At 52.3% G+C, this 24368-nt stretch overlaps 1 protein-coding gene across 4 annotated transcripts; it reads right to left on the reverse strand.

The window, feature by feature from the left end:
• Positions 1-245: 245 nt before the first annotated feature.
• plekhm3 (pleckstrin homology domain containing M3) lies at positions 246-24082 on the reverse strand. 4 transcript variants are annotated; one of them, XM_086147541.1, is made up of 9 exons: positions 23824-24082; positions 20977-21898; positions 14325-15377; positions 9711-9856; positions 9320-9513; positions 6754-6817; positions 2852-3009; positions 2104-2293; positions 246-2071 (listed from the first exon to the last, which is right to left on the reverse strand). In XM_086147541.1, the coding sequence occupies exons 2-8, from the start codon at positions 21506-21508 to the stop codon at positions 2137-2139; spliced, it is 2304 nt and encodes a 767-aa protein (XP_086003667.1). In that variant the 5' UTR covers positions 21509-21898; positions 23824-24082; the 3' UTR covers positions 246-2071; positions 2104-2136. The 4 variants fall into 4 exon arrangements, with proteins under 4 accessions (XP_086003667.1, XP_086003664.1, XP_086003665.1 ...); XM_086147538.1 differs by having other exon boundaries at positions 246-2293; XM_086147539.1 differs by lacking the exon at positions 23824-24082 and adding an exon at positions 23026-23237 and having other exon boundaries at positions 246-2293.
• Between the last annotated feature and the right edge of the window lie 286 nt (positions 24083-24368).

A 24368-nucleotide genomic window follows, 5' to 3' on the forward strand; every position in this document is an offset into this window, starting at 1 on the left:
ACATTCCAGATCATTATTTTGAAAATCCACTGGTTCTGCCTTCGTCTTCCTGACGCATTCAATATTGTAATTGCCTAATCTCAAGTGAACGGTTGTGTTCAGATTAAACACTGTGAACTGACTAAGGTTATTATTTGAACCCCATGCATAAAACTGGTCCCTGGAACAAAAAAGGTTGGGTACCGCTGATCTAAAACGCTCCCTGCAGAAACAAACAACAACTAACGAATCACAACATGAAGTTCTTTCAGTTCATTACCACTTTATTACATATGAAATTTACAACTCCGAGGTTTCCTTCTGCAAACGAAACCAAACTCAAAACAACAAAACAATAAATGACAAAAAGAAATGTCAACTCTGATCATTTAGTATGTTTGCTATCAAGCAGATTGACTGGTGAGAATCTGACAGCGCAGACGGATCTGAAGGAAAAGATTCCAATCTGAAGGAAACAATTTGAATCTTAAGGAAAAAGAGAGGATCCATCTTTCTCGTTCTTTTCATTGAATCAATATTGTCATCTGTTCGTGTGGCAATTTGTAATCAATTATCAAACAAACTGAAACATTTGTTATGTTTCTGTGACTGCAATCCAATGTCAACCAGAAAACAAATGAAGATACCTGGCATCCACTTCATGGAGCAGCTTTTCAAGACCAACTCTGGAGGACCTCGTTCCCAGAAAGTTCATCCCTTCATCGAAAAGGCAGGAAAAAGTCCAGATGCCAGGGCTTCCTCCAGGAGCCTGACGGAAACTTCAGGTCACGTTCTGGTGCAGAACGTGACAACCGTCACAAACGGGGAACGGCTGAGAACTTAATGGGTGAAGAGCTGGTGGCTTAGAGAGAAGATGACACACAGAGGAAGGACCATCAGTATTTGGGAAAGGATCTCCTTGCTCAAAGTCTTCACCTGTGGATTCCAGATGGTTTCACGTCCTAGAGTTGCGCGAGGATGAGACCGATGAAAATGTCAATCGAATGAACGTCCAGGTTGGAGAAGCTGTTTCCAGACTGGTCGCTATCTGCGAGAAGCTCAAAGGGAAGGAGAGGAACCGCTGAGGACACTGCTGTAGAGTCCACGTTTCAAGAGAGGAGAAGAAGAGAGGCGGAACACTTGGCTTTGGCTTCCACGACAGAACCCCTGCCTGATCTGCACTCAGCTTCCTACAACATGGAGACTCCTGAGGACCGCATTGAGCTTCTTCTCAAGCATTGCTTCGGCTCTGAACCAAACACACACACACAGGTGGGGTTCGGTAGCCTCGGTAAGAATGATTGACAGCTGTCAGTTCAACTGAAGAAATAAATCCAAAAGATAATCAATAAATCAGAGAAAAATTAGCAATCAATCAGTGGAGCAGTGTGCTGAACAGCGCCACCTGAAAGTCACAGGGGGAACTAACCATAACAATTGAAGTGGGGGAAGAAAGCGTTGCTTTGTGGGCCTCTGGAGCAGGAAGATGGAGGAGCCTCACTGGAGATCCACAGGAAATACAGTGTGCTTTAACCCTTTAAATAATGATCTGCACTTCCTGACAATCACCAGAGGAAGTTTTACTTCAAAGGAAGTTTAACAAACCCTTCAAAGGGAGTTGGAAAAATCTTCCAATGGATCTTCCGATGTTCACCATTTCATAAAGACCTCCCTGGACCGCCAGCGTCTGCTGTGTGTTAAAGGTCCATTTGACAAACCGGACAGGAAGTTCTCCGATCGAGCAGACGGACGATCCGTCAATATGGAAATCAATCTCTTTGATTCAGAGCCGACTCACATCTTCAACAAAACAATCAGAGATTCTCCTATTTGATGAGAACGGGGAGAAAAACCCCGGAACCAGAGGGAGGAGAACGGAGCAGAGGGCAAACAAGAAATAGGCAGAATGTTCCAGATGACAGGATCTGAGGAGGACGGATAAAGGTGAAGGTGGTGATGATGAAGAGGAGGACGATAAAGGTGTGAAGGTCAGGAGAATGTGTGAAGATGTTCCACTGGAAAAGGAGTGTCAGTTCGGGTTCCTCCAGCAGAACATAGCTGGCTCAGCACAGGAATGTGTGTGTCGGGCATCCACACACACACACACACACACTCACACACACACACACACACACACACACACACACACACAGTTGTTCAGGTGTCCTGGAAGGGCAGGTGGAAGCAGCCATCGTCGTCAGGAGACCAGAAGGACGACGGCCTCTGGTGGTGAAGCTCCCTCTGGACGCAGCGAGGACACGGCTGGGCCTTCTGACGACACTCAGCGTGGAAGACGGCGCCGCAGCCCTCACACCTCACACACACACACACACACACACACACACACACACACACAGATAAGTAGTTCAAGGATTCACTGTCACGTGCACAGTTGACTGTCACATGCACGGCCAGGAAAAGTGTGTCTTGCCTGTGCACGTGACACAAACACAAAATAGATATGAGATACTGTATAAAGAGGTATAAGATATAAATAGATATCAGAGATATATAGATATGACATAAATAGATATGACATATAGATATAAGTAAATAGATATCAACAGATATGAGAAATTAATAGATAAGAGATATCAATAAATATGAGATATAAATTGGTATGACAGATATGAGAAAGAAATAAATAGATATCAATAGATATGAGATATCAATAGATAGATATGAGATATCAATAGCTATGAGATATAGATAGATAGGAGATATAAATGGATATGATAAAGTATCAAAGGGTCGACAGGGCAGCGATGTAACCCTTGGGTCTCCTCCATCTCTGGTCCAGGATCAGAGATACTAACTATTGCTAACGATTGATGAGGTTACAACGTCTCCCAGGTCCGTGTGGAGGTGTTACCTCCTGGTGGCGCTGTCCTGGAAGGGGTAGATGACCTGCCCGTGGTGGCACAGCTCACAGATGAAGCCCTTCTCCCGGCAGAGGCTGCAGCTGAAGACGTGGGAGCTGGCGAACTTGATGACCTTGGACAGGAAGGGAGCCAGCTTTCCATCAATGACCTGCAGGGAAGGAGAGGTGGGAGAGGACACATGGAGGACAGGCCGGGAAAGACTCCACGGGAATCATCTCCAAGAGCTTGGAGGTGATGAGAACGGGACGACGGGAGGAAGTCATAAACGAACTGATGAATAGGAGCGGGGATCCTTGGTGTCGGGTACTGCCCTTAGCCTATGGGGAGCGGTATGATGGCCTGCTGATTCTTGTGGGGTTTTCTTTTTCATTTTTCTCTTTTCCGGGTAGGGAATTGGACGGCTCAATTCTAATTGATGAATAGGAGCGGGGATCCTTGGGTTCCTCTGAGACGGAGAGGGGCGCCTTTTGAAATACCTGAAGATCAAATGGATTATGGAGACTGCTGAGGAGAGAAGGTTGTGAAGATGAAGGAAGTGACGAATGTTTGAGGGCCACACGAAGCAGGACCTCAGAACGGTTAGCATCGCGCTGGCAGAACGGGAGGATGAGAAAGAGCGGTGGCTCCACCTGGCAGAGACCTTCACCCTCCTCCATGACATTTGCAGGCACAGGAGAAAGCATCGACACCCAAGACCTTCTCATGGAGACCATTTGTGCCACAGTGGTGGTGCTGAAGTGCAGCTGAGATATGCAACCACACGTCCTGAGGTTCTAACCCTTCCTCACCGGACCTTCTCTTCGGTCCAAACACAGGGATCTGACAAGAAGAGGCTTCCATCAGTATCTTCTGACCGTCCCGACCGGGACAAGAATCTCGATTCAGACTCTTCCTCTGACCCGCTTTCTGCTCTGGACCAGGAAAGTTCACCCGAGCAACCTCGTCAAACAAGCTGGCGATACCGTGGGAGAAAGTGAAGGAGGCCCGGCGGCTCGGACCGACCCTGACCTTCTGACGAATGGCTCTCCTGATGGAGGTTGACGGGACATGGGGGTGTGGAAGGATGGAGGGATGGAACCAAGACTGGAGGAGGACAGAACAACAATCCTCCGGTAGGTGAGAGGCTTTGGTGCTCCTTGTCTCCAACACTAACATGGAGCTGCTCCATGAGGTGAACATCTACTGACATGATCACCAGAGCAGCTGTGGAGGTTCTGGAGAGACTCTGACAAGAACTTTCACGCTGTGAATCCCAACCTTTCGGGACCTCCAGAAGCACTTTGGTCATCCATCAACGTGACTGATCGCCCGAACGTCTTCTATCCAACCAGAATGCAGGATTCTGATGTTTCTCCACTTAACGCTGTCACACTCCACCAGGTCAAGGTTCTCTCCTTCAACCCTTCCCTCCTTCAATCCCTCTCTCCTTTTTTCCTTCCCTCCTTCAATTCTTCTCTCCTTAGTCCTTTTCTCCTCCCCTCCCTCCATCACAGTCACCCGTTCCTCTCTTCAGACATCTGCAGAAGCTCCTCCCCTGCTCCTCGCCCTCGCTCTGCTCCATGCAGAGCCTTTGTGCTCCACAATCCAATAATCCCCTAAAAACTGCTGTTAAACAGACGTTTGGCTGCCCACCCCCACAACCCCCCACCCCCGCCGCCAGCACACACACACACACACACACACACACACACACACACACACACACACACACACACACACGCACACACACACACACAACTATTACTACTACTACAGCTCCACTAAGGAATTAGAAAGCCAGATGGAGTTATAACCAGGAGTGACCGCACACACACACACACAGACAGATCTGGTCCAGGTTGCTCTGGTTCTGCTCTGGTTCTGCTTAGGTGTGGACAGTAGAACCTGGAGATGATGTAGGTGCATCTGCCCAGATGAGATGTTTCAGACATTAAGTTAAGAAAAGCAACCCTATCTGAGAGGAGATGTTCAGAGGAACAGCAGGTCCCTGGCTCAGTAAGAGCTTCTCAATCCCAGGCTTCACACACGTCAGATCCATGAAGCTCAAGCAGGTGATGATACATCTGAATGACTTGCAATCAGGTTTTGGACTGACGTGATCACAGTGAAGAGCGCCTGGTTGATGGGCCCTCAGAAGAAAGGCTGAGATGAACGGAGACCGCAAACACCCCTTCCAGTTTACAGCTGCGGTACATCACAGAACCCTAGCCCGAGTCCTTCTAGCCTTCACAGAACCCTAAACCTTCTTCTTCAAACCCTGACCCTTCTCCTAACCCTTGTCCTTCTAGCTGAGGACAAAAGGCCTTCATGTGTTAGACAAACACATGGTCTCCTCCAGAGGTCTGGGGTCCAGAGAAGGTGGGAGGTGGATGGACCAGCGCGGTGGTGGTGGGGTCACATTCCACCGACCTCAGAGATGGAACAATGAGGACCAGGTCTGTCGGGGGGGGGCGCAGAAGAAGCTCACTGGTCAATTATGAAAAACAATCAAGTTCAGATCACTGAGGAATCTGTGGGACAGTGTGTGTGTGTGTGTGTGTGTGTGTGTGTGTGTGTGTGTGTGTGTGTGTGTGTGTGTGTGACAGAACAGCCACATATTCAGATGACCGCTGGGTGAGGAGATGTGGGTTTGTGACAGAGTTCACTGGGTTGAGCAGAAGAAGAGGCTGAAGGACACACATGTGTGTGAGGCCAGGAGGATGTGGAGAAGAATGGAGGGATGTCACGCTTTGTTTTTCTGCCTGTTGCTTCTGAATGTGACCAATTAGTGAGGCAGAGTGTGAGGGCGGGGGTGGGCCTCTCAGCGGAGGAGGCCGGAGAAGAAAACAGGCTCTGCAGACACATAATGAACACGGAGACAAACAAAGGAACCTTTCAGCCGTTTGCTGGGACCCCCACCTCTGAAGGCCAGGGGGACCTCTCTGCAGAGCTTTATGAAGCTTCGCCGGCTCCCAAACAAACCCCGGGACCCGCCGGAGGCGGCTGGTGTCGCCGGTGTTTGACGAACACTGCGGCTTCACGGGCCGACGGAAGGAGTTCTCCAAACGGAGGAGCTCGTCTCCGTGATCCACGTCATTGGAGTTCCGGGACCTTCCCCTTCACGGCGGACCTTCAGAGCAGGTTTGGCGGGACCCGTTCCCTGGAGAAACCAAGGCGAGGCGGTCGTCCCCGGAACCAAACATTGCGGTTCGAAGGGCAAACCGAAGTGTTGTTGGCCAAGACACTGAACCCTGACTGCTCCCCAGCGCTGTTCCTTAGCTTCCTTCTGCTCTGGTTCATCCATGATGGCTTCATAGCAGTGGTCACATTTCGCAGATGTTGGGTTCTTCTTAGAACTGCAGGTGACAAATTCTTGTCTTGGAGATTTTAGTCTGGATGTAGATCATTAGTGTGTGTGTGTGTGTGTGTTTTCAAGCTCCAGTCAAAGCAGATATGAAGATGGTCCATCCTAAAAAGGAGGTCCAGGTTGGACCTTTGATGAGCAAGGAGTTCCTCAGACATCTCCTTCTTTCAGGTCCTGACTCCCTGTCCTCCAGAGGCAACTGTCGTGTGTCAGCCACAGACCAGGCAAGGAGTCCAACTTGACTTGGACCATCTAAGTCCTCATCTCTATCCAGCCTCTGGGTTTGATTTGAACCTTCTCAGACATGATGTCTCTTAAACTCCACATGTCCAAATAAGAACCCAGAATTTGACACAAAGTTAGAACTTCTAAAGTGCCAAAAAGTCCTACAAGAAACTTGCTGCTGTTTCTAAAGATCTTGGAGGCACCGCTTGGTTCTTCACAAACACCTCGTCAGAACGTACCAAAGATCTGACTCCATCTTCTCCTGAATGAAGTCATTCATAGATGTCATGGTTTTAGAGAGGGAGCGTGTGTTTGTGTGTTTACCTGCTGCAGGTCTGCCATGGAGTAAAGATGGATGTGCTGGAGAAGGTACTCTCGGGGGAAGATTCTGCAGAGAGAGATGCAAACACAATTGAGATGAATCCAACTGAAAAAGTTCAGCAGAAACCTAAGGAGATCCATCTACTGCTCCGGCTCTGCTGCAACTACTCAAGATGGACGGGGGGGGTTCGGGGTTCGTGGAGAAACAAGGTGTTTCAACAACGTTAAGAGTCCAAGCGGCACCTGCTCGGAGTGGACCATCGAAAGTCCTTCTGAAGGAAACATGGGTTGCTCTCATGTTCAATCTCGATTCTTTCAGCTGCTGGTGCTCAACAGCGTGGGCCTCCACCCTTCTATTATGAGACAAAACACACACAGCAGAGACGGAGTGTGTGTTTGAGTGTGAGACCTCCTCCCAGACAGCGGAGATGAATGGCTCCATGTTAAACCCAGTCTAAGCTCAGATGAGTGTCACCACGGCTCGAGTGTGTCTCCTTTCCTGTGTGTGTCGAGCTGGAGATACAACTCCTGCTGATACACACTGATACATTATCCTGTCTGGCCTGCAAGCAATACATCAACACATTCTCTCTCTCTCTCTCTCTCTCTCTCACACACACACACACACACACACACACACACACACACACACACACACACACACACACACACACACACACACACACACACACACACACACACACACACACACACACACACACACTCACTCCTTGTCGGTTGTGTCCAAACGAACCCACCCACAGATTGTATCTCGATAAAGGTACTTAAGATGTAACACATTTCTGGATTAGAGGACGACAAACACACACATATGGATATTTCCATTTACACACACACATACACACACGCCTGATAGCCAAACACGTCTGATAACACACACACACACACACACACTATTTGTACGGAGCCCAGGGCCTCCTGTTATCACCCAGGAACAGCCAGAAGAATCTGTTTCACCCCGAGGCTTTTCTTCAGTTTGTCAGCATGTTCTCAGGTCAGCAGCAGAGATTCACATCCACACGTCGTCATGGAAAGCTCAAGTTGGACCTGAAGTCCCTGTGGTGACCCTGCAACCCTTCTTCACGCCCCCTGAACGTTCGCAGGCCAGCAGACACACCTTTCATTAGAGCTGTTATCGCTCAGCGGCTCTGATTGTTTACTGAGGGAGAGTCCAGCAGCAGATGGAGGAACCTTGGTGGTACGCCAGTTCACACACACACACACACACACACACACACACACACACAATAAGGCAGATTTGCCTCCACATGGACAACAATACAGGGGAGAAGGGAGGGGAAGGACTATCTCCTGGAGCTCCTGAAGGTCCTGAAGGAGACGGATGAGGAGGGGGAGGTTTTAGTGCCACGGACCACATCCATCCTGCGGTGTTTGGAAGTGTGGGGGCACCGGCCCACACTCGCTAATGGGCCTGAAGTAAACACTCGGGGCTGCGAGCGCAGGGCTTTCACGCCAGATTCAAGAGCAGCACGGCTTTGAAGCTTCTCGCATCACAATGACCACGACGAGCAGCGGGCACCATCTCCAAACATCTCGGAGAGGTTCTTCAGGACTCCATCGCCGTCTCGTTCCCCTAGCGCCATGACAACCGGTAACGACGGGGCTCCGGTGAGCAAGCGGAGTCTCTGCGACCTGGACGAGGACCGAGCATCAGTCAGCTCCCCGACGAAGCTTTCAGCGAGGAACCCCCTGAGATAAACACCGGTCCCTCAGGCCGCCGCCGTGGATGGATGGACGCATCCCAGCGCACACATTTCATGTGTTGAAGAAGAGAAAATCAGCCATGAAAGAAGCTCTCCACACATGTTCTCAGAGGCGCACGTGTAAACACGGCTCCTCGGCTGAGTGCGGCCGAGAGCCTGCTCACCAGCGGCAGACCATAACAACCATCAGTCTCCTTGACAGAGGACCGAACCCTTGTCTTTAAAGGATCGTCAGGCAGCATCTCATCTTCACATGGAGAGTCCCGGCTCGTGATGAGGACCACGCCGTCTCCAGCGACGCATCTCTGAGGGCCAGACATCTGCTCAGCTTCGGGACCTGAATGTCACGGTGCTGCTCACCTGGGGATTCTCACTCGCGTCGATGGAGAAAGGGACAACTCGATTTGACCGTGTTGGTCATGTGAACATATCTGCCCAGAGGGATGGTTGGAGGTGGACCAGAAGGTCACAGAACCCCGGGAACTTTCTGGTCCCTCCGCTCACACCATGGTTCCACCACAGTGAGTTCCTCAGTCACACTGAGAGAACGGACGCTCAGAGAACAGATGAGAATCCAGCGGTGTCTCTGCAGGAGCCTCTCCTTCTTCAGGAGGACACCTGGAGACCCAACTGTGGGAGGCCGCTGAGCCGTCAGACCCGACCCGTCCGCCAAGCTCCAGGGCCCCGGCCAGGGTCATCGGAGAGGGTGAGACAACGTTTATGAAAACACGGGGGACAAGAAAAGTTCACGAATGTCCGCAGGAAACCACGAGCTGCGTCAAACCGAAGGCCTTTGAACGAGAAGTCCTGCGACCGTACACTACCTTCTCCTGAGGTCCTCGGCCACGGAGGCCCTGCAGCCGAACAGGTAGGCCCGGAGGGACTGCAGCTGCTGCCGGAGGCGGAGCACGGTGCTGAGAGGCTCGCAGTGCTCGTACAGACAAGGGTTGAGCTGCTGGACGTCCAGAAGGGGCTCCTCGTAGACAAACTCCAAGAACTCCTTAGCTTGCTTGGACACCTGGAGGAGGGTAGAGGGGAGATCACAGCGTGAAGGACAAGGACACACTCCAGTATTCCCAGGAAGGCGTCTTGTAGGTAGGTACGGGTTCCCTTCCCCCTTGAAACCCGACAGGATCCCCCGCTCTCGTCCTTGGCGGAGATCTACAACCGCCAAACACCCAACCCTTTGCAGATGCCTTCAGAAGTGGGGCTTACCTTGTGCTTGCTGGTGTCCCAGTTGTGCAGCAAGCGTGCTGGGATGAGGAAGTAGTTGTCCTGATGGCAGCTGTGGCAGTAGTACCAGCCACTGTAGTAGCAGACCTTGGCTTTCCCTCTGGACAGACCAACAGGACGCTGGCAACCTGCAGGCAGAGACCTCAGCACCATGAACACCTACTTCCATCCTAGGAACCCAGTGTGCCAGCAAGCAACGGCTGCATCCCGAGGACGTTGAACGTCTCGATTCGCATTTAAAGTGGCAGGTTTACACTCGTGGGCCGCAGCCATCATCCAAAGGGGAGCTTGCCTGGGTTTCAGGAAGGACTCTGACCTCCACCTGAACATCTGACAGCTTTGAGAATCTCGCATTCATTTCCTCCCAAGAGGGAAACAGGAATACCGCGTCAGTCTTCACAGATACTCCATGTCAGGTGTTCGGTCCCACATCCACCACTGTATACCTTCTGCACACCTGAGATGGTGGCAGATGATTCCTTCCGATCGCTGAAGGTCAGTCCAAGGGAAACGGGGCGTGAAGGACTCAGCCCCACAGAACCATCTTCCCGGTCTGTCAGGAACTTCTTGCACCTCACCGTCCAAACGCACCTGACAACACTGCTTGTTTGGAAAGGAGAAGACAACCCCATTTCCCTACGTCCCTAAATCCCTCACTTTTCTTGGAGTTCACTGGCAGCAAAGAAAAGATGACGATAATCATCCACGTTCACATAAGAAGTCCACATGAAACCATCTGAAGTCCAAAGAAGAGCTTCCTGAGTCCTCCTGTAGTCACAACAGACTCCAACAAGAGTCTGGAGATACAGATCCTTTTCTTCACTTGGCCTGATGGTTTCCCCTCCGACTGCTTTGTCTGCTGAGCCCTTTAAAGTTCAGTATTCACCCACACACACACACACACACACAGGTGGTCCTTATCACCACCATCTCTCAGAGGGAGGCCTGAATGAAAACCGCACATGAAGAAAGAAAGCCGTGATTAGAATCTGAAGGTTGAGACATCAGTGAGAAGAAGAACGTCCAGATGAGGAAACACACAGGAAGTGGAACCTGCATGGGTGACGCTTGAAAGGAGACGTGATGATGAAGACAGGAAACATCAGGTGAAGACTGACAGGCTGCTGAGTACTCCATACGGATGATCAAGACAAAACACACACACACACACACACACACACACACACACACACACACACACACACACACACACACACACACACACACACACACACACACACACACACACACACACACACTCAGGCCGATTCAGCAGATCTTTGGTCTTATCTTGGAAGCCTCTGCTGAGGACTGTCTAACCCAACAGTTACCACTTCCAACAGTGAGCTCATGCTGCTGTCATGGAATCCCTTCTACTGAACCACAGCCTTCTGAAGGAGAGCCGGCAGGCGGAGAAGATGGCCACCAGGCAGTCGAACGACGTGTCACTCCAAGGAGAACTCCGACCACGGGGCCCGACCACCCTGACGTCAGAGCTGCTCCACGGCTGCCGGGAAGCAGAAGAATAAATAAAACGAGCATAGGAAGCCTGAAAACATGTGCAAAGTGAAGAACAACCTTCTACCTCAGCTTCCATAGGACCAGGATACGAGGCCACCACATCCATGATGTTCTTCCACCTCCACGGGGAGGAGAATGTGCTCCAAGAGTAAAGGGAGAGGCTTCAGAACACTGAGAAGCTTCCAAAGTCCCAAAGAAGGGGGAGTCACAGCAAAAGTTCAGCTGACGGACCTGATACTGACAGGAATTGTGTGTGTGTGTGTGTGTGTGTGTGTGTGTGTGTGTGTGTGTGTGTGTGTGTGTGTGTGTATGTGTTCACTGGCTGGTCAGAACCCATCAGCAGCAGAGTGGAAGTGGGTTTCCTGCTCTGATCCAGTCACAGTGTTGGAGATGAAGAGGTCAGCAGCATCTGAGGTCCAAGTGGCCTCAAGAGTGGCTTCTGACCAAAGCCCTGGCTTCCCTGGAGTAGGTTTGTTCCCCTGGATTGTCACAGGCAGGCGGGTGCAGGACCAGAACCTTCAGGGATCAGAATCTTCATGGGCCAAGCCTAAGAACCCAAGGTCTCCCAGAGACAGAGGTCTGAACAGGGAGGTACGTCATCAGAAGGTCAGTGAAGACACATTGGCCGATTCACAAATAAGCGGTTAAGATGACATGGAGGTGAAAGGGGGACGGACACCATGAAACTTCTATCCGGGCTCAGACCAGACTTCTCCTGCTCACATCTTCTGGTGACATCAGCTCCGCTGTTCCAACCTCATGCGTTCATCACCGGGCAACAAGCCTCTTCACCTCCATCGAGCTCTGATGGAGCTTCAGAGACGGAGCAAAAGATGGGCGGACGGGGAGATGAAGGGGAATTCAAACGTACCTCAAAGCTACGCCCATTCAACAGGGGTTTGATGGACGAGAGAGGGAGAGAAGGAGGGGGAAAGACAGAGAGAGAGAAGAGAGGGAGGAAGGGATGGAGAGAGAGAAGAGAGAGAGGGATGGAGAGAGAGGGAGACAGAGAGAGGGAGGAGAAAGAGAGAGGGAGGAGAGGAAGGCTTTGACCTGCCCACAGGGGGAAGAGTGGAAGAGGGAGGGAAAGAGAGGAGGAGGAGGAAAGGGAGATGACATGAGAGCTCACACTTTCATCCACCGCCTTGGTTCACACTGTCACACCTCTGTGGTCAGCAGAATGTGTGTGTGTGTGTGTGTGTGTGTGTGTGTGTGTGTGTGAGTGTGAGATTGAACAGAATAGACAAGAGAAGGCCGAGCTTTGATGTGTCTCATTTACACTCAAAATTGTAAGTACTTTGTGTGTGTGTGTGTGTGTGTCTGTGTGTGTCTGTGTGTGTCTGTGTGTGTGCGTAGAGATGGATGAAGACAGTCACGAATCCTGTAAATGTACCCGTTCCCACCGTGTCCTAAGTGTGCTGCCCCACATGGCCTGCAGGGGGTCTGAGGCAGCCCAGGTCATCTGACACACCTGTGGACATGTGTGTGTGTGTGTGTGTGTGTGTGTGTGTGTGTGTGTGTGTGTGCGTGTGTGTGTGTGTGTGTGTGCGTGTGAGACAGAGAGAGACTGGAGGTGCTGCTCTTCAATAAGTGAAGAAATAAATAAACCCTGTGTAATTATTGGAATAGAACCCCTGCTCAGATGTTCAGGAGAGAGTTGTCCCAGAAGCAGATGTTTGTGCAGGAAGGAGCCCAGGAACAGACAGGGGAACGAAGAACGAGAAGATCTCCGTGGGAAAAAGCACTTCTCCAAGAGACAAGGAGCCTATCAGAGCCTGGTCACAGAACCTGACAGCGAGCAGGACCAATCAGAGCGCAGCGTCGAAGTAACAATGAACCAATCGGGAGCTGCTCCAGGAGGACACATGGAAAACCCTGTCCTCTGAGGACAGGTGGTACCGGTCTCTGAGACCAGGAACTGCTGTGGATCCCCGGCACCGTCCTCCTGAGATCCAAGACACGACAGACGGACGGACTCAACGACCACGGCTACTGGTGAAAGGGACGTCTCCAGCGTTCTCCTCCACCCGGGTGCTGCTGCTGGACGGAAGCTCCTCGTCACAGAACCTCACCGGGCCGCTTTCACTCCTTCATTCATTCATCCAGTCCCCATTTTTCCTCTCCTCCGGTGCTTGAAGCCCACCAATTACCATGCGTGGCCCCCGGAGGTGCGGGTCCTTGTTCCTCTCTGTCGCTCTTCAAACCCCCGCATTAATAAAGCACATGAAAGCGAGGTGGGCCGGGATTATTCAGAGGCCTCCTCAGATGCACAGAAAGCCCTGCTTCACACCCCGAGGAGAAAAGCACCGCCCGCCATGAATGGGGCCTCCGGAGGGCCGGCTGCAGGCAACGTCACGGACCACAATGGACGGTCCGGAGGACCTCCGTGACAGACACGCTCCAGGATGGACCGGTTCTCACAGTGACACGGTCCACGACGGACAAAAGCCAGGACAGAAATGATCTGGGATAGACTTCGCGGACGGACTTGGTCCTTGACCGACAAAACCCCCGACACATTGGTCCACGCTCTGAGGAGACAAATGTCGGAGAACCTTCTCTGGATGAGGCACTGAGTGTCAGACAAATGAAAACCAGTCCTCGACAAGAAGTTATGTGGTGTCACCTGCTGAACCTGAGGCAGATGCCTCGCTCCTCCATCCTGACTTGGCCAAGAAAGCGAACCTCATACGACACCGGCAGCTCAGTAGATGTGCATCTAGAGGTCCATACTGTGATGGACCGGCAGGTCTACAAACACCACGGAAGTCAAGAGGATTCCAACCTTTACCGGGGACGTTGTTTAGCATTTTATCATCTAAAAAGATCGGACTGACCGCCTGAGCCCACATTTTTCTGAGAGCTTTGTGGTGACAGCGGGAAGGAGACGGCGTCTGGACGTGGCTCCTTAGAGGAGCTCTAGGCCGGTCCAGAGGGTGGAGGCACGACTGAACCGAAAAAAACGGACCAAATCAATCGTGACGTGAAGGCACCTTCTCAGTAGTCAGAGAAGGTAAGGTCGAGGAACATCCCGCTCCTCAGCATTCCTGGGCAAAGAAGGGAAGCGTGACTCACCCGCACACCTGAAGCTCTGGGCAGTGAGGCCCTTCTCCACAGCCAGACACGTGAGGATACTCAGGAAGCTGGTGGTGACCGACTGCCGCTTGGCTCTCTGGGCCTCCCGCTGCCTCTTCTCTCGCGCCAGCTTGGATCTCAGCATCACCCCTTGAAGCCCCGGAGGTCCGTCGACTACTTCTTCTTGTGCGGGCCGCCAAGCTACCAGCGCCTCTTGCAGGGCCGCCACCCACTCCTGGACTTTGGGGTGAGAGTCCGCTTTAAGTCGGAGTACCTCTTTGGGGAAGATGACCTGGAAGCAGTTCCCTCTGTCGTCCCACCGATCTTCTTCCTCAGGCAGGAGGTCCCGCTGCACCGCCACACAGGAGGCCAGGGGGTGCTGGAAGACAGGCTGAGACACGGGTCCGCGGCCCTCCGTGGGAAAGGCCTGCAGGGCGGATCTGGTCAGGACAAAGGTGAAAGCCCGCCAGTTGTTCTGGTCCACCAGCTGGTGCAGCAGGCCGGCCTTGAGGACGTCCTGACAGCGTTGGGTGAAAAGAGCCAGGGTGGTGGGTCTGCTCGGCACGCCGCGGCGAGGCCCGGCTAAGGGCGCAGTCTCCGCAGACGCCGGGGCGTCGGGCCCGCCGTCCAGCCCTGAGGGTGAGGGCGGCGTGGGGGGAGGGGAGCCACTCTCCCGCCTCACGGGTCTGATGGCTTGCACCTTCTCCCACAGGAGACGCCTCCACTCCGCCGCCTCCCGCTGGCTGGACGCCCTCAGCTGGAGACGCGTGCTGTTGAAGAACAAGGCCTGGAGGATGCGCTGGTCAGCGGGCCGGCCGGGCTGGGCCTGCGGGCCGGAGGCCGCCGCCGCCGCCGGCGTCGAGACGCTCTGGCAGTGGGACAGGGAGTAGGCGGTGCCCAGCTGGCGGTTGGCGCTGCTGTCCAGACAATACAGACGCAGCTCGCAGGGCGTCAGCTCCACATGACAGGGAGTCCAGCGGCCACGGGGACCCTCGCGCTGCTCCAGCTCGCCCTGCTTCACCACACAGCTGCTGCTGCTGCTGCTTTTACCCCCTGCATGGAGACAAAGGCAAACACAAATGTGTCAACGCTGAACGAGCCATTGGCACATTCAAATCATCAACGGCTTGCGTGGTCGGTCGAACGGTCCCATAGAGACACAGAAATGAGCAAACAGCTCAAAGGGGATGTTTCGATCCAGGCGGTGAGGCCGGAACCTCCATCATCTCCAGGAGCGTTACGGCCTTTTTCTAAAATAAGCTTCAGAATCATCGCGTGGCTTCCCGGGGGCTTGGTGCTCAAATGGCACCTTCATCTCGCACAACCACCAGATCTAATCAATCATCAGCAAACATCAGTTCTAATCAATCATCTGTCAGCTCCGATCGATCATCACTTGTAGCTTCAGAAGGAGGAGGGAAGCAAATACAAAGGCCTGAGTTCAGTTTCAGAGGAGGATCAATGGAGAGGTCAGAGTGCTGCCACCAGGAACCCCCACCCCCCACCCCCACCCCCGTGCACGCACACACGCACACACACACACACACACACACACACACACACACACACTGGGCTTGCTAAGTAATGATCTGTCGGGTCTGACCGTCGGCAGCGGTGGAACCTTCTGGACCCGATGGAGCCACAAGAGCATTTCAGCCGAGCGCTCAAGAGAAGGTCAATGAAATCAGATACTAAGCCAGCAGTAAAGCACAGATCCAGACATATTATGGGATGGATGCTGTTGCAGCAGTTGACTGACTTTCTGGTTCTTTGTTCAAACGTAAACGCTAACGGCTGCACTCTGACCTCCTCGATGGCCTCCTATGTGTTCGTGACCTTGCGCTGAAAGGCCTCCTCCTCCTCCTCCTCCTCCCCTGAGGAAACACTGGGAGGGCTTGTGCCGATGACCTGCGCTCACTGGAAACCGCCAGTGACGGGTGCCTTCTACACAACCGGGCGGTGACGTTACCTTGAAGGTCCTATGTTCATCCTGGGAACACGGAGTCACCTCATTGCCCTCGAACCTCCACTTATATCCGTCCATCCTTGGTCTGACACTTATCCAGCACTGGGGGTCGGGGGATCCTGGAGCCTATCCCAGCGGGGTTCGCCCTGGACCGGTCTGCGCTCAGTGGCAGGGCCTCATATACAGACAGACCACATTCACTCACCCATTCGGGACAATCTTACCAATGTTTTCCAATGAACCTATGCTGTTCCGACAGACTGTGTGAGGAAACCTACATGGACACGGGGAGAACATGCAACTCCGCACAGAAAGGTCCCCTGGTCGGAATCCATCCGGGGAGCGAACCACTGCGCCGCCGTGCCGCCCACCACCACGTATATCTCAGGGGAAAATCAATCAACACATCTGACCGAACGGTCCCGTCGGTTCAGGTCGTTCCCATGACCACCTCACCCCCTCCTGTCTGAACAGGTGGGAGCCTGTCCTTGTCTGTGGACTCCAGTAACTGATTACATTACTGGAATCTGGAGGACCAGCTTCCTCAGAAATGCTAACTAATCACAGGCTGGCGGTCCAAACAAACCTTTGTTATTTTGCTAGGCGATAACCCGGCCGCAGAGCTCCTCGCTGCTCCTCCGTCCCGAAGGAAGAGAAATGATTATCAGGCTGCTAAACAAACTGCCCTGCTTTCCTACGCCGCGAGCTTCGGGGGCTCCTCTGTTTCCCCTGTTCTATCAGTCTCTGCTGTCCATCAGGAATGTTCCACCATTCTGCCCTCCACCCACAACACTGTCCCATGGGGCTAATGGAGGCACAGAGAACCTCCAATCCTGGACACATGTGAGGAGTTTATGGAAAATTAGACAGCAGTTCCCATCGAGCGAAGCTTTTGCTTTGTCTGCGCAGCTTCTCAGGCACCCAGGTCGTGGGGAATTTGAGTCAAAATCTTCTCGTCGTGGCAACCGGACTTGAATTTCTTGCTTTTATGTCACTCTTCAAGTGTAGACATTCAATTCCAGCCGCCAGGAGGAGAAGCGTATGCTCTATCAGCACCTGATCTCTGCAGGCTCATGTGCAGACTCGGGTTGGAGAAACCCTTCCCTCATCGGAGTGTCCCGGCTTTCAGGTCAGGTCAATGATCGACCGACGAGTCCCGGCAGGACCTCGGGTGAGGTCTGCTTTGACCCTTTCTTAACGTGCAAGCCTGAAAGTCCTCTTTCAGGGGCCAGAGGTCGAAGCACAGGGCAGCGGGCAGAGGTGGACTTCAGCCTCGCAAACACCGGCCTCGGCGGGACCGAACGGGCCTGACGTTTCCAGAGGCGTTGAGTCCGTGAAGACGGAGGAAAACGCACCGAGCTCCTGTTAGTTCTCACCTGGCAGTCAAGGGCCTCATCAATCTTTGCAGAATAACAACGGAGGAGGTGTCGCTCCGGGTCCGGGACCACGCATGTTAACAGATCTTTTACTCAAAGAGGGAATGAATATGCAAATGAGTTGAGCTGAAACCGACTGGGGAGATTGGCGGTGGTCACGCCTGGGAGACCCTGATGAGAATTAGGCGCCTGTGTTGTTAGACGTCCTCTGTGTTCACTTAGCGGCCGCCGCTACTTTGTTGAAAGAGCGCAATTTGATCCGTTCTCCAGTCCACTGGGCCCGCCGGACGGCAGGATTAATGAATGCACTGGGAGGAAACATCTGAGCTCACAGAGCCGACGCTGGCAGCCTTCATAGCCAAGGAATTCCAGGCTCCGCTTACCTGGTGTGTGCGTATGTGTGTGTGTGTGTGTGTGTGTGTGTGTGTGTGTGTGTGTGTGTGTGAACATGGTAGCCTTGGGATTGGATATTTGCATTTCCCTCAAGATTAAAACACACAATTAATCCACTGGAGAAATGTTTCCCGAATCACGGGTGACATTATGGGGCGAGGGCTCCTCGGCCTTCTGATTGTAACAACAGAATCAGCAATGCCTCCTGACGATCCATCAATCCATGTGAAGAGGGTATGAAGGAGCCCCCACCACAACAGTCTGTCAGGTGCAGGCCTGCATCCAACATCTACATGGAAGGTACAGACACGCTTGCGATGCAAGCTTTTATTTGTCCCTTCGAATTCAGCCAGAGACTGCGAAGCATCAAATTTTTGGGGCGATGAAGGGTCTCAGGCCAGAATCTGGATTTCACCTCTCGTATCCAGAGGACTGAGGACAACGGAGATACACCGGCTACTAAAATGAGGTACTGCAAGAAGAGGTCTCAGAGTGCCGTAATAATTAGACATATACTTTATCACCTTAACAACAGCAAACGCGCGCGCGCGCGCGCACACACACACACACACACACACACACACACACACACACACACACACACACAACACACACAAACACACACACACACACACACTTCTCTGAAACAGGCTGCAAACTGTAGGCACGGGTGTTTCCCCCAGAGGACACTTGCCGAAGATGATCTAAGAGAACTCCAGTTGAAGCTACTTGTGCTTCGAACGCACCTTTCGGGCCTGTCAGAGTCTCCACCTCCCCGGAGCTTTGGTTTAAGCTCCACCATCAGAAGGAATTGTTTCACGAGCACTCGATCGGCCGTTATTTATGAGAGAAGTCCTGACCGCGAACCCTGAGCTTCAATGTTACCGTTCAGCCCTACATTCAGACCGTGGGACCGCACGGATCCTTCGGATCGTGGCCGAAGCCCAGAGGTCCCCCTGCGGCGAGACGCGCCTTCAACCGGAGCGGCTGAGATCGTTTCAAATATCAAACGTGCATCGGTCACGAGCCCCCGTCAGACATAGGACCAGATTCTCCTGGCTCATCAGCTCACTCAACAGAGACCAACCCCACAGATGAATCCATGAGTTAACAACTGTTCAAAGTCCTTGTGCAGACTCTGCTGGCAAGGATGAAGCTCACCGCGGGCAGCCTTTGGAGAAACATCTTACCAGCTTTTCACACTGTCAGTTATTATTTATACAATAACCATAATCAACTCCATTAAGCATGTAAACATCTCCAGCTGTCACTAATGGAAAGGAAAACACTCCTCGGTCCACGCTGAGGAGGCTCAGCCAGAATAACCTCCTCTTCCTCCTCCTCTCCTTTCAATAGGAACTAAACAGTCGGATGCCTTTTCACATGTATGCTAATGCTAAATAACCCTGCCCTATCAGGGGCGGCGTAATTGGCTTCCCTCTTCTCCTGCCTCATTTGAGTCCATTTGCTGACAGGATTACAGGCTATTATCCCCAAGGATCCTTTAGGCTCTCCTTCAGATGGCCAAAACACACACACGCACATCTGTATGTGCGTGTGTGTGTGTGTGTGTGTGTGTGTGTGTGTGTGTGTGTGTGCGCGAGCCCGTGCGCGCAGGCTGTCATAGCCCAGCTGCGTCATTTCCAGTCATCATCATCATCTTCTTTCCTTGTCTTGGCCTTCTCTGGGAGATGTCTGAGACGGGGACAGACACAGCTGCCATCTGCACGGAGAAGACTCTGGACTGTCTGTCCCTGGGGGTCTGGAGATGGTGGCTCCAGAGTCATCGGAGGAGACGGACTTCATGTTTCTGAGAGTTGTGTTGAAGGCTCCTGTTTTCAGGTGCAATTACAATGGAGACTATGCAACCCCAAGAACTTCAGAGTCCTGGGTGTCCAAAAAATAAATCTCTGAGGATCCATGTCTTTGTCACCACGGTCTTCTAAGATGACGCTGCTATTTGTCGTTGGGAGATTTGATGAGAAGACAGATTTGATTGTCCAGGGCAAATCAACATCGTGCTCAGTCTTTTCCCACCGCTGGAGATCGCTGACCTGCGTTTTAGACCATGGTTTCCTGGCTATGCGGGACAGCGGCTCGAGTACACATGAATGACCCAACGGTCCATTGGCGAACGTCACGGTGAAGGTACATCGACCCAACTGAAGACGGTTAGCAGTGTGGAGACACTCTTCAAATGAGAGTTCTATAGGATCTTCTAAGTGTTGGACTGAACCTTCGTCCCAGAGAGCATTTCCATCATCTAACAAAAACGGCATTTCAACAGAAACCAACGTCTCTTCATGGGGACGGTTGAGAATGACCCACTCCTGTCACACCATCTACTTCCCTGTCTTCTCCATCCACCCATAAACCTCCACTCTGGTCTTCCTCGAGACCTCCTCCAACCTCAGCCTCTTCTCCATCCCTCCTCTGTCCATGTCGTAACAATCTCGGTATGACTGTATCTCCAGAACATCTACCACGTGCCGTCCCTCTGACGGACTCCTCCGTGATCCTCTCCGTCCTCCTCACTCCCAAAGAGGAACCTCCATATCTTCATCTCTTCACCTCCTGTCCTCCACCCATTCCAGCCTGCTTGCCCACGCTCCTCCATCTCATCTCCACCCTCTCAGTTGCTCTGGAAGACCCTCAGAACTTAAATTCCTCCACCTTCTTCACACGCATTCTGTCTCTCTGCTGCTCACCTTCATTCCTCTGCCTTCTTTAACATCCTACTGTGACTGTCATTAAAGTGTCTGCAACCTTCCAATCCTGTCATCAGGAAGAGGAAGTGGACGGACGGAACATTAAAACCATATTCTTGGTCTGGTGTTTGACGGCACCCGGAGCCCTCCTACCTCCTCGGGAACGCCTGGTCCATCGTGGACACGTCATGTGACGTGAGCGAACTCACCCTCCTGCTGGTGGCTGAAGACCGTGTTCTTCACAGCGTTGTTATCCAAGGCGGGGAGGCCGTTGTCGGTGTAGGCGGACGGACGGTAGTTGAAGTCGGACCTGGAGCGGTTGTGTCCCTTCCTGAAGGCCGAGTCGGACGTCGAGGTGCCGTTCACGCCGTCCTTGCCGTGGGCGGCCAGGTCGTTGGTGGAGCGGGCCCTGCTCCTCTTGCCGTGCCTGAGGCCCACGCCCAGGCCCAGCACGCTGACGTTGTCCGCCCAGGCCAGGCCGAGGGGCCCCACCTCGGGCAGCTCCCCCGCCAGCAGACTCCACACTCCGCTGCAGCTCAGCTTCTCCAGGGCGGCGTCGGACACCTCCCGCAGCTGCTTGGGCCGCACGGAGGGCTGGCGGCCCGCCGTCGGCGCCTGGCTCAGACCGCGGCCTTGCATCCCGTCCACGCAGTGGAGGAAGTCCTCCGTCACCTCTAAAGCCGGGCTGATGTCCCCCATCGCGTCGAGCCGCTCGAGGCCGTCCATCGGCAGGCCGAGCATCGACTGGGAAATCCCGAGGCTAAATCGTTTTTTCGAGCGGCCGCAAGAATCCCGTCGGCAGCGGCCACATTTCCGACCCGGAGAAGTCTTTTTCGGCCAAACAAAAGAAGGACCTTCTGGCGTCCGCCGTGACCTCGGCTCTCCGGGACCGGGCGCTCATCCAGGCCCGCCGGTGTCCCTTTCCTCCAGCGGACGGATTCAGAGCTGAACGGGACTGGCGGCAGACCGGCGCTCTCCGAGCCTCGCCGGCATCTGAACGCACACCAACAGGAAGCGCCCGGGGCGGGAGACTAATTCTAGCAGATGCAGTCAGAATTGAACATTAGCTTTAATGTTCTGCGGGCCGTCTGGGGCTCTGAAGTCATCCTGCGAAGACGGAGCGCGGCATCACTGAAAGAGGGAGGAGACAGCAAAAAGAGGAGGAGTGAGGAGTTATTCACAGCGCCGCGTCATCCGCAAAGAAATCAAAAGAACAGGCTCGCATCAGGGACGGCGCCGACAGCCAGCCTCGTATCTCGGTGGAGAGGAAGCGGGCCGGGCCGGAGCTGCCGTCCATCTGCCCGGCTCTTCCATCGCTCTCCTCCTCATTACTGTTCTCATTGATTTTTCTTCTCCTTCGCTTTTCCCTACAGATGAATTATTTAAAATCCCATGACATCACTGCGGTCTGCCTGCTAGAAGGCTCAGGTAATGCGCTGATTATTCACCTCTTCGGCCTGTTCGATCCAAAGGAGAGCAGAATCACAGGTGTCGGGAAAATGACGTGGAGTTCATATTTTGTAATAGATTTTATAAATGGGACTGAATATGAGGGGTTCTAACTGTTGTCACTGGTCAGGAGTGACAGGGAAAGATTAGCTATTTATCTTTAATAGATTCGCTGGAGTCCAGTTCACAGAAAAGGGTGGGAAAAGAAAATTCAAAAATAAATAATCACAGAGGCAAATAGCAACTTGTCACGCAGGTAAGTAAGTATTTAGCACTTTTGGCCATGACATAAAATTAGACTGAGGTCACTATGAACACAAAAAAAGCACGTTTGATTCAACTCTCTTCCCTGGAAGTTCGGCAGAACATAATAACCTAGTCGGAGGAGGATTCCCATCCGGACCGACCTGCAGAACGAGCGCGTCTAGAGATCAGGTAACAAAAACAAGACAGATGATAAGTCCTGGATTAAACATGAGGAAACACTTCATTTGTCTCAATCCTACTTCAGATGGAATGAAGGAAGCGTATATCTGGTAAAGCGGGATGAGGGTAGCGGCCTTTCCCGTCTAGATATCAAGATCTCCATCCAACCAGAGCCTCCGATCTAAGCCGTCGTCACGGCGATGTCTACTCATGACTGAGGTCCCACGACTCTCATATAAACGTCACGTCGCGACGGCCCATTTGGAGGAAACGGCTTTAAAAAGACATGATCGTGCAAACGCTTAAAATGTGGGAAGGGTTTATTTCTTTGTTCCAATTGGCTAAGACATAAATATAGAACGGAGCGAAAAAACAATAATCACCTTCACCTCCGACCTCACGTGCACGTGCTGAAATGAAACAGCGGTCATGGTGAGGAAGTGGATTGATAGGTGTTGGCTTGACGATCAACCGGCTGAAAAGTCTTCCAGTGAAAAGTTGGACCACCTGTCTCACACTAACACTGATCGTTTCTATGGTGATGGGCCTCAGAGAGCCGGACCATCAACCTGAACCTCACCAACCTCCTGCAGAGGCAGACAGAACCCAGTGACAAGACACCAACCACACACACACACACACACACACACACACACACACACACACACACACACACACACACACACACGATATTGTGTGTGTGTGTGTGTGTGTGTGTGTGTGTGTGTGTGTGTGTGTGTGTGTGTGAGAGCGGTCAGCAGGGACAGAGGTGAGCTCACGGTCAATGTGGTAAAGGACGGCGTTCCGAAGGAACAAAACATTTCCGGATTGCATTTCCCGGAGACCTCGTCGCCGTGTGCTGACCCTCTCCGGGACCTCCTCCGGACCCCGCGGGGGAAAGGCCCCCCGACCCCGGATAGAAAGCCCTCCCCCCCGACCCCGGATAGAAAGGCCCTCCGTCCCCGGACACAGAGGCCCTCCGTCCCCGGGCTTTGACGGGACCGCGGCGGCAGCTAGCCAGACGCTCGCTGCCGCCGCGCCTCCATCCCGGACCGGGTGTCGTCCAGACGGCTGGGACGCGGCTCCCTAACCGTAACCCTAACCAAAGATAAACCCGATCCTCCGCTGAGTTGCGTCTGGATCCCCGGCGGATCAAAGACAAGGAGCGTAAACACACTCACCTTCTTGTGTTTACCACGGTGTCATATGGAGGTCCGTCACCTGAAAGGCCGCCGGCCGGAAACACAACCTCCAGCTCGAAGGTTCCGGGAAGCTTCGTCTCAAACCGGACAGCAAACCTCGAAGTAGAAATAGACACAAAAATAAAAGTAGAAATAGAAATTTAAATAAAAAAAATACATGGAAATAAAATCAGAATTAGAAATAAAAATAAAAATAATATGATAATAAAATAAACATAAAAATAAAAATAAAAATAAAAATAAAAATAAAAATAAAAATAAAAATAGACAAGGACATGGACATGGACATGGACATGGACATAGAAATAGAAGTAGAAGTAAAAATAGAGATAGAAATAGGAATAGAAAACGAAATCGACATGAATACAAGTAGAAATAGAAACTGAAATAGAAAAATACATGGAAATAAAAGCAGAATAAGAAATAGACATAAAAATAAGAATAAAAATAAAAATAGACATGGCCATGGACATGGACATGGACATAAAAATTGAAATAGAAGTATAAATAGATATAGAAATAGA

This window comes from Fistularia commersonii, chromosome 6 (genome assembly GCF_037954325.1).
Source record: "Fistularia commersonii isolate RoL2024-O1a breed Wild chromosome 6, RoL_Fcom_v1.0, whole genome shotgun sequence".
Taxonomy (NCBI): domain Eukaryota; kingdom Metazoa; phylum Chordata; class Actinopteri; order Syngnathiformes; family Fistulariidae; genus Fistularia; species Fistularia commersonii.

Bases quoted from the DNA above. Each gene is read 5' to 3' on its own strand.
- plekhm3 (XM_086147541.1), bottom strand. From the start codon at position 21,508: ATGCTCGGCCTGCCGATGGACGGCCTCGAGCGGCTCGACGCGATGGGG. The intron at 9,514-9,710 runs GTAAGCCCCACT...ACCCTCCTCCAG, and splicing joins GGGACACCAGCAAGCACAAG to GTGTCCAAGCAAGCTAAGGA. The intron at 3,010-6,753 runs GTAAACACACAA...CCTTCCCTGCAG, and splicing joins CCATGGCAGACCTGCAGCAG to GTCATTGATGGAAAGCTGGC.